The sequence below is a fragment of the Phalacrocorax aristotelis genome, chromosome 8 (genome assembly GCF_949628215.1).
Source record: "Phalacrocorax aristotelis chromosome 8, bGulAri2.1, whole genome shotgun sequence".
Lineage (NCBI taxonomy): Eukaryota > Metazoa > Chordata > Aves > Suliformes > Phalacrocoracidae > Phalacrocorax > Phalacrocorax aristotelis.
Window position 1 is genome coordinate 42,464,020 of NC_134283.1, and position 12,828 is coordinate 42,476,847.

Genomic DNA, 12,828 nt, shown 5'->3' on the forward strand with positions numbered 1-12,828 from the left:
ACTGGCAGGATGGCAGGTTTTGGTCGGTTTTAATAACGTGGATGGGTGTGCGAGTGGGGAGCGTGGGCAGCGGTATGCTGGGAGAGGGGCTGAGGTGAACCGGGGACCAGCAGAGGCAGTTATCTGCAATATGTTTTGAGTTCATTAGTATGAAGGAGATTAGAGCCCCGACTCTGATCTTCATCCATTTCAGTTACACAGGCTAAAATCTGGAATCTGGGTTTTAAAGATGCTATTTTAGCTGTCGCTGAAATCAGAAACAGACTCTGCAAGGGAGAGGGAACATATATTTACATCCACAAAGTTCCTGCGTGTTGCTACCCTGTTTTTCACAGAGCAGAACATTGCTGGAGTGTTCATTAAAGCAACCCAAAATTGATCTATTTCCTGAAACATTCCACATGCTAAACCCACCTAACAATGCTCTTAGGAATATTCCTCTAACCCCCCCCTCCGCCCCGCTTTAATTCATTAAGATTTCCTTTAGGTTCGGAAGCCTGTTAAAGCTAGAAAATAATATTAACATCAATAGGTGACACCCCTCCCCAGGTGAGACTTCTCCAAATCTCATTTCCAAGGTGCATGGGAATTTCTGCAGAGCACGGAACGCTCGCAAGAGGGGTTTTTCTGCCCCCCCACCCCCCCCAGCAGCCCCATTCAGAGAAATACCGCAAACCCCCCCCCCCCCAGCAAACCTCCTCCTGGTGAGGGATGTCCCAGCTGGGCAGGAGCAGCCGCCCCAGCCCCTGCGCTCCCACCCCCGGGGGGCTCGGGGCGGGAAGGGGGGGGTCCCCGGGGGCAGGAGCGGCCGCGGGGTGCCGGTCCCCTCCCTCCCCGGCGGGGCTGAGGAAGCGGAGGGAGCCGTGGAGTTGCTCTGCATATTAATGAGCCGGCAGCAAGGGCAGCGGGAGCTGTTTTAAAAGAGGACAAGGGGAGGAAAGCGGCAGAGCGCAGGCAGGGCGCAGGCAGCGCGCAGGCAGCAGCAGGCAGCGCCAGGGCAGCAGCACCGCCCGCAGCCGCTCTCTGCTGTCCCCTCCCTGGCGACACCCAGCCCCGGGGAGGACGGGGGGGAGCTGGGGGACGAACCCGAAGCGAGAAAACACATTAAAATCCCCGGCGTCTCTTTAGGTACCTGCTGCCTCACCATGAAGCTCCTGACAGCAGCTTTGCTTCTGCTGTTCATCGCGATGTGCTTAGCCACCGCCGAAGGTAAGTCGGTTTATTTCGCTTGTTCCCATGTACACCTCTTTTCCAGGGGGCTGCTTTTCCAGTAGTGTTTGTTTGCCTCTTAGTAGCGTTGAGTTAAATTTAGTTGTCCCCTGCATGTTGGGAAAAGTGATGTGTAGTATCTGTGGGGTACGGTAGCTGCGAGTTTATTAAAAGGTGGAAGGAGAGGTAAAATACACGCAACAAAGTTGCGTCTTCATTGCGAGGCAAAGAGCCCCAACGGAGCGTGGGAGGTCACACCGCGTTCTCCGTTATTCAGGAATATAGCTCAAATATCCCCTTTGAAACTGAGGGTGGTTTTCACAGGGAAAATAGGGCAGAGCTGGATGTGGTGTGGTAGCACGAATTCCACCGAGCGTGCTAGCGTGCGTTTTCTGCTGTGCACAAAAATGATGGTTAAAAACCACTCAGCTTTTGTCTGGCTGCGAAATCACCGCAGCATCCGTGCGAGGAGAAATGACTGAAAGTCTTACAAAGTCCAAGAGAGACGTGAGTGAGTGAGTGAGTGAGTGAGTGAGTGAGTGAGAAAGTAGCCAAGATGTGCATTCCCTGACTCTGAACTGAGCAAGTTCCGACTCTTTCATTTCCTTTTGTTAAATACAATTACATTTAATCACAGCAGGTGCACTTTAAAAAGCTCTCATATTTACTGAGCCTCAGAACATACTCAGTGCTCTAAAACATATTTCCCAGAGAGCCGCTGCCTTTTCCTGGGATATGGCAAAGAAAATATTACTCTTTTTAAGCTCAACAGCATTACAAAATTCAGCTTTTCCCACTGAGGCTCAAAAGACCAAACTGAAGTTTGTGTGCGCACGTCGGCCGGTGGGGAAGGGACGCTTGGTATGCAGGAGGCTTTGCAGGCACATGAGAAAATGCTTTCTCTTGTAGGCGTAAAGTGCAAATGTTCAAGAAAAGGTCCTAAAATAAGATTCTCTAACGTACGGAAGCTGGAAATAAAACCGAGGTACCCGTTTTGCGTGGAAGAGATGATTATGTAAGTTTTCCTTCATTTATTGCTTTCTGTTTCCCTATCAGCCGGGTTGTTTTACCTTATACTGCAAGGTCCTTCTTTGTTCTTTGTTTTTCTCCTGCCCTTGCGTGCTAATTTCTGGGAATAGTCATTTGCCTGTATCAGATGCAATTAAAATGTGCAATTCTGGCCAGAAACCCAGCTATCATTTTTAGACTCAATCTTCTTCCTCAAGGAAATATTTACAGAACAGGCAATGATAAAAGGATAATCATGAGTTCAAGTGCAGATAGGGACAAATCCTACTCCAAGCTGCCTGATGTAAAATCCAGAACTATTTACTCGAGTTATTTGGGGCACACAGAATAAGAACATGATCAGAGTTTGGTTCTCGGTAGCTTCTGCAAGGAATTTATCCCAACCAGAGTCAGATTTTTCACCTGCATCGTACCAGAGCCATCCCCTTGCATTCGACAGGATTACGGAGCATGTAAGAAAATGCTTTCCTCCCAGTCTCACCGCAAGCCGTGACCAATGCTGCCATGAAATCTGCAAGTGATGATGTAGCGACTAACCACACCGAGGCAGGTATGGGGATTTTTGACATCTCTGACTGGCTCAGAAGGAAAGGGTTTTTTAGATTTTAAATATGTGTTGTTTGTGGGTGGTTTTTTTTTTCATGTCCTGTTTTGGATACCTTAAGACTCCCCCAACAAAGCACCACCCAACCAGCACGTGGGGCTGGATAATGACCAGGGGGGTGGATTAGCTGAGAAGACTGCACCGAGCCCCTCTGCCACTGAACGTGGGGGAAAAGGGTCCCAAGAGCAGCTACACCCCCAGAACACCGAGGACTGATTTACTTCAGCATTTGTGCTCCCTCACTGAATGTCTACTATTCAACTTAATCTTAGAAAGGTGCTTTAACAACAGAACCCGAGTCCTGTCCTCCTGCCTAGCCGCGTACCACCTCCGGCGCTCTGTAACACCCACGGGGCCAAATCCTGCCCATCCAACTGGTGCAAACAAGGAGATACCACGGGAGCCCGACCCTGCAAATGGCTTGCCAGACTCGATGGAGGGCGTGTGGGGGAGGAATGGAGAGCCGAGCTTCCTTAGGCTTCCTCCAACATCACCGCGAGCAATCCTTAGCTCAAGGAACATCAGACCCACCTCTTTGAAGCCCAAATCAGCTGATGGTGACCTGAAGAGAAAAATGCTTGCAGAGCATCGCTGCCTGAATCAGTCCCTTGCAGCTTTACTTCATTTGCTTTGACCTTTCAATAGCAAAAGGATGGTGTAGAGGGGGACTAAGTCTTTACATCCCACTCCAGGGGGTATAAAAAATAAGTCTCATTAATGCAACATTTCACTTTTAATCAGAAAGCCAGGAGTTGCTTTCGCAGCTGGGGAGGATTTTGACACAGGGACCCTCAGACACCATGGATGAAGGCTGCAGCCACCAAGCCCTGGGCAGCTAGGGGACAGCTCAGCACACACCCCTGGAGCAAGCTCACATCCCAAATCCCACTGGAGGGATGACACTGGAGGTGTAAGTTCTGGTGCTTCAGTCCTTTCTCCGTCCCTCTCAACGTCTCCTTGCAGCCCAACCATACAACTCCACACTCAAGGTATCGGCTCCACAGCACCTCTTCTTAGGCACGTCCCCTTACATCTGCAGGACCAGCATCCCCACAAGCGGGGTCAGGTCAGCTCAGGGTGCCCAAGAAATCTACCACCCAACCCTGTGCCCACAGCATCAGGGACTGTGCAGGAGCCACAGAGGACTATAGGGCTGCCTTGGGAACATCGCTTCTGCTGTCCATCCTCCAGCATCAAAGCAGAAAACCTATGTATGGTGTCAAAGCAACACATCTCAGCCTGAGAAAAGCTCTGGTTCTTCACCCGAGAAGCAAACCATGCACCTCCTCCTCCTCAGACTGCAGGCTCTCGTAAATCCAGAATTGTCCTCCTTCACTCATGGTGCAAGTTTAGGGCTTGCCACTTTTCAGAGGCACTCCTCCTCTGCTCCTTCTGCAATTCAGCTTTGTACATCACTTTCTGGAAATAGCTCTTCTGTCAGAAAAGAAATCCAAGCCAAAGTCTGGCATCAGCCAGTGCAGATGGATCAGCCGAGAAGGTGGCTGCTGGATGGAGAAACTTTGTGCCGACCTCAAGTCCCCTAAAACTTGGATGCCTTGTGCCTCCAGCAAAGGTTTGGTTTTACTCCCATGCAAAGCTACAGGAAAATTCCCCTGCTCACATACAGAGGGGCTGGCTGAGGATGCCCCTGGAGCAGAGACAATCCATAGGTTTTAGCAGTGACCCTTCCCTTTCTGATGCCTGCAGCCACAGAGGCTCTTGGAGTCCTTCCACCGCTTCCCCACACGCTGGGGAAAGGGCCACGTCCTCCCAGAAAATGACCCAAAAGTTACACCTTGTCTTTTTGTGACTTTAGCTCACACCTGATGGAGGTGGAGCAGAGAAGGGGAGGAGGGAAGAAGGTTAACTGAATGGAAAGAACTATCTGAACACCTTGTATAACAATGAAATGGGAAACATGGTGAGACACCTTGGCTGAGCTCGTGCAGCATTTCACTTCCAGTCAGGCATGTCCCCTCTGCACCGGGCAGGTGAGCTGGGAAAGTTTGCAATGCATTTTTTTCTTGTTGTAGAAGATAAACAGCTCCTCTCTGAACCAAACCATAAAAGAAGCCCATCAGTATGCACAGATATTTCTTGTTTTCTGCCATCATTTTACTCACGTCTCTAGCAGCATTTAAATAATTCCATTATAGGATATTAGTTAAACTGAAAACCGTGTTTCCCTGTTATGGATGGTATTTCCAGAAAATTAATCATTTCAATTAAAATCAGGGGTTGTTTTTTTTTTTTAAATCACAAAATTAATAACAAAAACAAAAAACTGCTTGATTTTGAGCGCTGAGAAGCGACGGCAGTCTTGATGTTTCCCGAAAAGCCATCCTCTTGGGAAGCGGTTCCAGGTCTGTCGTGTCATCTGGGTTCATAGAATCATAGGATGTCCTGAGTTGGAAGGGACCCACAAGGATCATCAAATCCAGCTCCTGCTGTGGCAGACCAACCAGCAATGGCTTCACTAAGCTCTCCGGGGGGAAGCCTAAAATGTTTGCCATGTTTTGCCTCCCAGCACATCTTGTCCTGACAATAAGGGGACACCAAACCACTGCTGCTGGCAAGGAGAGAGGGATCAGCCCGTGACCAGAGGAGGCTGAAGCCCCCAGGACTGCCTGCCTGGGGCTCACAGCTAATCCCTTGGGCCCACAGGCACCCTGCCACGTGCAAGTATTTAAGATATTGCTAACTGAAAAAAAAAATTTTAAAAATGGGGGGGGGGGGGGGAAATCAGTTAAGCAGGTCTGATCTTTTCTCTTGGATGCAGCATTGTTGAGTGTAAGGGAACCATCTCCTCACGCAACTACCTTGTGGTTGCCTGAATGAACCCTAATTAAATCAGCTATTAAGCTCAAAAGAAAACATTTAGCAGACAGGCAGAGCAAACCCACTGTTTTTAATCAGTGGGTAAGTCTTCATCTTGGACAACCTAGTATAATTCTGCAGACAATATTGCACTGCACTGATTGATCACAGCTGAAGATCTGCTCCAATGTTATTACAACAAACTCAAATATCTGCCATAAAACACAGAGCATGAAAACCTTTCCGCTGCCCTCCTGGGTGAGATCCCCCTGACCGATTTTGGCATTTACCTGGAGCGGGAGCAAAGAACAAGCATCTCCCCTGGCTCCTGTAACCTGTGCTCGCTTGCCTTGCAGCGTGACCCTGTGGACGCGGGTGAGAGGGGAGCAGCAGCACTGCTTAAATCCCAAACGCCAAAACACAGTGAGACTGCTGAAGTGGTACAGAGTATGGAAGGAGAAAGGCAGGTAAGTACAAATTTGCTCAACGGGTGATGGGGAAAAATCTTGGTGGCAAGTTGGGCAATCAGAGCATTCAGAAAACACACACGCTGCAAACGCTCTATCCAGCCCAGCGGATGTATTTCATTACCAAAATTACCATCATAAATTGGTGTTCTTGATGTTATTTCTTTCCTGCCACATGCAGTCCTCACTTCTATTTTAGGATTAGGTTGTTCCGACTATAAGTAGTAACTATTTTCTGTTAATCTATTCAGCAGCTGACATTCTCAGTTATTTACATACACTCACCTCCCTGCTACGGGTAAAAAGCCAAGATGAAAAGCTAAATTACTTTCACACGGTCACAAGGAAAACAGCCAGCAGAGCTGGGAAGAGAGCGCCCCGTCACACACTTTAATCACACCACCTCAAAATAGTCAGTATCTGATGACGCAGATATTTGCCTGTTTTAACTAGTGTAGCATTCCCAAAAAAACCAGTAACTTGCTGGTAAAAATCTCTGCCACCTCTCCCTTGCAAAAAGGTTTGGTTTGGGTTTTTTGCAAGCCATCAGTCAGGGATAGAAGAGAGAGAGCAAGAAATATGAATTCCTGATGGTTGATGGCCAGTGGCGATGCCCCATCTGTAATTAAGAGGAGCTGCCCAACTCCTACCACCTCTCCAGCCATGACCAAGACCGAGCCTCCGCACGCAGCACAGTCCCACCAAACCCTGATCCTCAGCTGATGGGAAATTTGCTCCCCAAAACTGAGCTCAAATGAGGCCAGCGAGCTGCAAGCCCCATCTCTCAGCAGGTCCAGCAAGGCCCGGCACAGCCACGTGGTGCCCGGTGGCACAGGCAATGCCACAGCACCGCGAGGCGCGGCGGTGGGTGCTGAGCCCCTCGGCCGGCTCCCCTGACTCCCTGCGGCTGCTCCATGGACAGCGCACGTGGGCAAGCCCTGGCTGTTGCATAACCACGTATTTACATTCTTCCCCTCTTCTTTTTTATAAACCATCGCTAAGATGCCGAAGGGTACTCAGCCCCAGGCTTGTGCATTCAGGAAACATGCAGGATTCCCCCAGAACACCAAGAGGAGGGATGCCTTGTGCAGGGCTGCGAGGGCCAGGGTCCACGTGCTGCAGACAAGCTCCTGTCTACAGACAGCAGTGATGCCTCTCCATAGCCCAAAATAAGGCTCAGCTCGAGGCTTCCCCACAGTCAAGCCAGGGGATGGGGACTGTCCCTGCTGCCAGGGAGAGGAGGAGGGACGGCGAGCCCAGCGTCCCCACGGCTTTGGCACCCAGCCTGCGGCGTGCAGGAAGGATTGCAGCTCAACCCTCAGCGTTTTACCTTGCTTTGCCTTGCCCAGGCCTGGCACGTCCCCACTGCAGCGTGCCACCCCCACATCGCACCCGGCGGGTCCCAGGCACTGCTATCCGGGTGAGCAGGGCAGCCAATCCGAACTGCAGCTGAAGAATCATCAAGTGATTATTTCAGGCATAAAAAGCCTGATTTAAACCAAGTCCTCATAATAAATAATTTGTTAGTGCCTTCAGGTCCAGCTGTGCCAAACCCACTGAGTTGCTCCCTGGGAAAAGCCAGGGAATTCAAAAGTAAATGGAATTTACATTTAGATATAGTCTAAACACGAAACTCTTCCCCAAAACAGCATTGCCCCTAGTTTTCCCCATGCCATGGAAGATGACTTTCATGCATGATCCCCAAAGAGCCAAGAATTTTTTCAGCAAACAAGCCTGTCAGGTGGTCTTCTCAGGATGTAAACTGGAAATTTGATACTGCCTACAAAATTATTCCAAACGTAACAGATACTGTGAATTTATTATTGACATACAGCTCACGATATACTTCAGCACTTGTATATGAGCTAGGGATTTTCCAGTGGTTAAAGTATATCAGCAGATGTGGATTTCTTCACCTTAGGCATCCTGCTAATCGTGGCAGAGCGTGTTACTCCCCACATGCCTGCGAGATGCGGCGGTGTCAAAGTCTGCCCCTCCTCCCAGACGCTTTAAGAATAGCAATCCGGTGACCGCTGAAGGCAATAACTTACTTTCCAACTTACTTAAGCTAGAGACTAAAAAATCTGGCTTCTGGTTTTCCATTATTGGGGGGAGGGAGGGTGTTTATTATTATTATTATTTAGAAGGCAGCTTTCTCATTCATAGTTTGAACACCTTGCTCTTGGCTTTCCTTCTGTTTAGGGTTTATGAAGAATAAGAGGAAGCGGTGTGAGGAACGGAGCGGACTCCCTTGGCTGGCATAGGACTGGGCTCTGCAGAAGATTATTTCTCTCTCACAGACATAAGACACAAATTCTATATTATTATAAAGCACTTTTTACCAAGGGTCAGTTTTTACATTTTATAGCCGTGTGCAAAAGGCTTCCAGATTTCACAAGCATCTGTTGCACTTCAGATTTCACACCCGTCTGCTCTGTACTGAGATTGGGAAAACTCATGCTTTTCATTTTAAAGAAGTTGGTTTCTGAGTTGTTTTTTTTTTTAATTGTTATTCATTCATACTTCACTATGATTGCAATCGAGCTTTATAAGCTCATTAGACAAACAGTAATGTTTGCAATGGTGTTATACAGCGGTGTCCCTCACCCTTTCGCAGCGGGAAAGCTGCGGTGCTGTGGTGGTTTGTCATGCTTGCAGCTGCCGCTATAGTCAGACGAAGCGGGGACCAAAGACGAGCTTGCTGGGGAAGATGCCACTGAATTGTCATGGCTGTAACCGCAGAAGCGAGGTCCCTCAGCACATCGTCAAATGAGCACGAACATCACCTGTGTACCTCCTCTTTAACGGACTTGGGGTCTTGCGGCAAGGTGAAGCGTTCCGTATCTCCCATTTAACGTTTCATGCATTAGAAACCATTTCCAGGTCATTTTTATTACTAAGAAAATGGTTTTGATTTTGTTTTGGGTTTGTTTTGTTTTTCCACCTGAAGTTCTTACAGAAAGTTTGTGGCTTCAGTACTGAGACATTTTAAGCTTCAAGACTGTTGTGTATGATTTCCTAGATTTGTAGCAACAACAAAAAAAGCCTTTAAAAGGTACCTTTTTATGAAAAATATGATAGGGCAAACATATAAGTACATATATATGTTTTAGTCACAATACAACATATTCATTATTTTGAATGTAATACTTCAGTGTTAAGCAGTGCATTCCTCTTTAAAATAACAAAACTACCTTTTCATTTGTAAATATACTATAGGAAGTCTCCCTATATTATCTTTCTGTATAATGTACTGTACTGCTAAATTATCATATGCTATTTAAATGTTTGAAATATTTAGAAGGTTGCATGCAGATTTCATATTTCTTTCTAAGACAAATGAAAAAAAAAGTAATAAAAAATATATTTAAAAAAAGCTGACAATTGCTCTTAAATTTCCTTAAGCCGTCAGGGAACGCCAGCCACTTCTACTAACTTTTTTTGGGTGGAACTGTTTTGGGGAAAAACACTGAATTAGAGAAGCTGATTTAGAGATATGGCATCCTGAAAACACTGGAATTATAAAACATTATTCCAGTCCAATTTACTTCCCTTTCTCATTTTAGGGTTTGGACTTGAGCCAAACACCGAGGAATCTCGTTACATAAAGAAGTGCTGTGCCATGCACCTGTAGCCACTAGTCTAGTGTTATGCTGAATAATTGTAAATCAACCACTGGGATCCATGCAAAAACACGTAAAATGCAGCAATTTAGAGAAGATCTCGGTTAGATTAGGGCAGGTACAATGAAAGTCGGCAACAAAAACTTGTGAGCCCATCCCTCCTCTTTCTATGCAGTTTCCACCCAAAGGGAGGGTCTTTGCACCCAACAATGCTCCTACGCTGCTCCACAGCTAAAAAGAAAAGCAACAGATAGGCTGGGTAAAGCCAGCAAGAGTTTAAACGCATTAAAACCTCCTGATGTTCCCCGAAGAGCGCAGCTTCCTGGCTGCTCCCAGCTGTGCAAAGGCAGCCTCGCACGGGCTGCTGCCGAGATCAGCCCAGCTCCTGCGACAGTGATCTGATACTTCATAATCAAGGCAATGCCTGGCCTCAGCTCAAGGGTTTCCTCCAGTTCAGAGAGGTAAAAAGAAAAAAAAAATATCTGTGTATATATATACACACACACATTGTACATATATATACACACTTATTTACTGTGATAATACCCTGGCAGAGCTGAAGGAGAAAGAGCTATTAGATTTCAAAGTATTTTCCTATTCTGCACAAGGACGGAGCTATGAGCTTCAGCTGCCTGTTAGCAAAAAGCTTGAGAAAGATCCCAGAGTATTTGATAAACCAAACCTCTAGGGATATCAACCACAAGGCACCGCTTCCGACTGAGCATCCGAGCCCAATCTCTGGGCAAACCCAGACCCGTGGGCTAGCTGCGCTGCCCCTCTCCTTTCTTGAGTGACATTTTAACAAAACCAGTAGTTTTAACATGAGGAGACTAGATTTCAACACGCCAACAGACTTCAAGGAAAGGTTTATGCTTATTTAGTGACTACTAGGCAATGTATTTCCTGGAAAAGCATTGGTATGGTTGCACAAGAGGTGGTTAACGCTCCATTGGGAATGCTGTGCACGGCTCCAGTTGCCCAAATGCAGTACTCGGTGACTCACACCTCCCAGGGTATAGCCTGTACAAATGACTCTTAGCTCTGGGTTCATCTGCCAGATCAAAACCACCAGCAAAAACTGGGCACGGAGGAAACCAATTGTAATTTACACATACACACGCTTCCTAGAATTGGAGAGTAAAGAAAAAGAACTATTTGGCTGATGTGTGTATTCCCTTTAACCTGAAATCTGTGCTTCGAACAAAACAACTATTGGAAACAGGAATTGAAACCATGAAGAGAGAAGACTGCCTCTAAGCTGGTTTTCCCAAGCCTGTTAAACTGCATGTCCAGGCAGGTTTGTTAAGTTCCCAGAAACAGGAGGAGCATCCCTTGCTGTCCCCAATACTGCAGCTGTAAAGGGAAGTACTGTGTCAGAAGGTAACTGCCACACACTAAATATCAACCACTTTCCTTCAGACTGAAACACCTTTGCTAAAATATTTAGATATATACATGCCCATGGACTTACTTTTGCTCTCCCCAGCAGTTTGCAGGTTGCAAAGCCACAGGAGACCGTCCAATCCAACCTCTCTAATACACAGATCATACACTTGTGCTCTGAAATTGAAAAATTAAGCTGAAGTATGGTCTGAGCACACACCAGCCAGCCCCGACTGTTCATCGGTGACCAATTTACCTTTCTAAGAGCCTGAATGTTTGCAGGGTAAGCCAGAGCCCTGCTTCATCCTGGGGTGCAGGAACAGCACAAGCAGACCCCGCAGCTCCTTCGCTCCAACACCGATGCTACGTAGCAAGGATGCAAACCCTTCACAGAGCCTCCAAGGAGGGCAGTAGGCAATTGCTTTCCCCCGATCCAGCCTGCAAAGGTGCTCGCAGGCACACTGCAGCCAGGAGCACGCAGAGACAGAGCGCCAGGCCCTGCACAGGAGACCTCCATACCCACCCCCCTCCCCCTACCCTGGGCCTTGGGTATCCACAGGCTGCACCCGGTCGGAAACAGCGCTATCAGATTTTATTTTAATAATAGCAAAAGGGTGAACGAAGCAGCTGCAGTGAAAGGACACAATAGCGGGGAGACCTGCCTTGCCTTTTCGGTGAGTGCGCTACGTGGGATTAGTAATGTTATACAGATCCTTTCACCACTTGCCTTTCACTTGTTCGTATATGGTCTAGGTCAGCAATGGCCAAAAAGTTTATTAAGAAGCGATAGCTGCTCGGTGGTCTGTGCGAGGCGGCGCGGCGCTCTCGGCAGGTCCAGCTGCCTGCTGTGCCCCAGCTCCTCCCAGGCTCCCTAAATCAAGGCGTGAGGCCATGCCAGATTGCAACACTCACAGGGACCTTTCCTAACCACGTCCGTGAGGTGGGAGAGCTGGCCCCGTGCTAAGGAGGTTTCATCAGGGCCGTGGGAGCAAACGTGGGGCTCGATGGTAAAGTCATCAGAGGGCTCTGGGGGTTTGCACTGGTCACCCCTGAGCCCGGGGTGGGAAGCTGAAGGCAGTGTTACAGCAACACAAATGCTCTCTGAGCTAATTAAACATCAGGGTTGGGTCCCTCCTGGACCCACTTTGCAGAGAATGAGAACAAACATGAATAAAAAACCACTGTCTCCAGGACTCACCATCCCATTTAGATCCACAGCCAGAGAGCCGTGCCTGTCCAAGGGCAAAGGGCCTCCCATGCAACCTGGCGTTACTTAATGGGCTTTATATAAGCCCAGACAGAGCTTGCACTCTCCAAAATACACTTCCCATTAGGTCAAATGAAAAACCAGTCACATTTTGGGTATTTCTCCTCCAAAGGAAGCTTCAGAGAATGAGGCATCTAAATCCAGATGCACACACAGCAGCTGAAGACCTCACTTATTCTGAGTTGCACAGCACCTTTGGAAAAAGGCAAGCTGGTTTTGGCTGTTCGCTGAGTTAGGCTCTGGAACCAGAAGGACAAGAAGCCCACCTTGGAGGCCCCGGCCACGCTGACTTCATGCCAGGACTGCTCTCAGTTTTGCACTCTGTAGATCTTCCATGCATAGCACTTGCGCTGGGATTTCTTATTCGGTTTGTTCCCTTCAAGGGGTTGGGGTGCACGTGGTCACAAATGGACATATAGGCATTTTCGA

At 47.9% G+C, this 12,828-nt stretch overlaps 1 protein-coding gene across 1 annotated transcript; it reads left to right on the forward strand.

Annotated features, from left to right (window-relative positions):
- The first annotated feature begins 920 nt into the window (after positions 1-920).
- On the forward strand, positions 921-9,468 carry CXCL14 (C-X-C motif chemokine ligand 14). Its single transcript, XM_075102889.1, has 4 exons — positions 921-1,209; positions 2,119-2,224; positions 6,016-6,126; positions 8,329-9,468. Exons 1-4 carry the CDS (start codon positions 1,146-1,148, stop codon positions 8,342-8,344), a joined length of 297 nt encoding a protein of 98 aa, XP_074958990.1. The 5' UTR covers positions 921-1,145; the 3' UTR covers positions 8,345-9,468.
- Positions 9,469-12,828: the final 3,360 nt, after the last annotated feature.

Bases quoted from the DNA above. Each gene is read 5' to 3' on its own strand.
- CXCL14 (XM_075102889.1), top strand. From the start codon at position 1,146: ATGAAGCTCCTGACAGCAGCTTTGCTTCTGCTGTTCATCGCGATGTGC. The intron at 1,210-2,118 runs GTAAGTCGGTTT...TTTCTCTTGTAG, and splicing joins GTGCTTAGCCACCGCCGAAG to GCGTAAAGTGCAAATGTTCA. The intron at 2,225-6,015 runs GTAAGTTTTCCT...CTTGCCTTGCAG, and splicing joins TGCGTGGAAGAGATGATTAT to CGTGACCCTGTGGACGCGGG.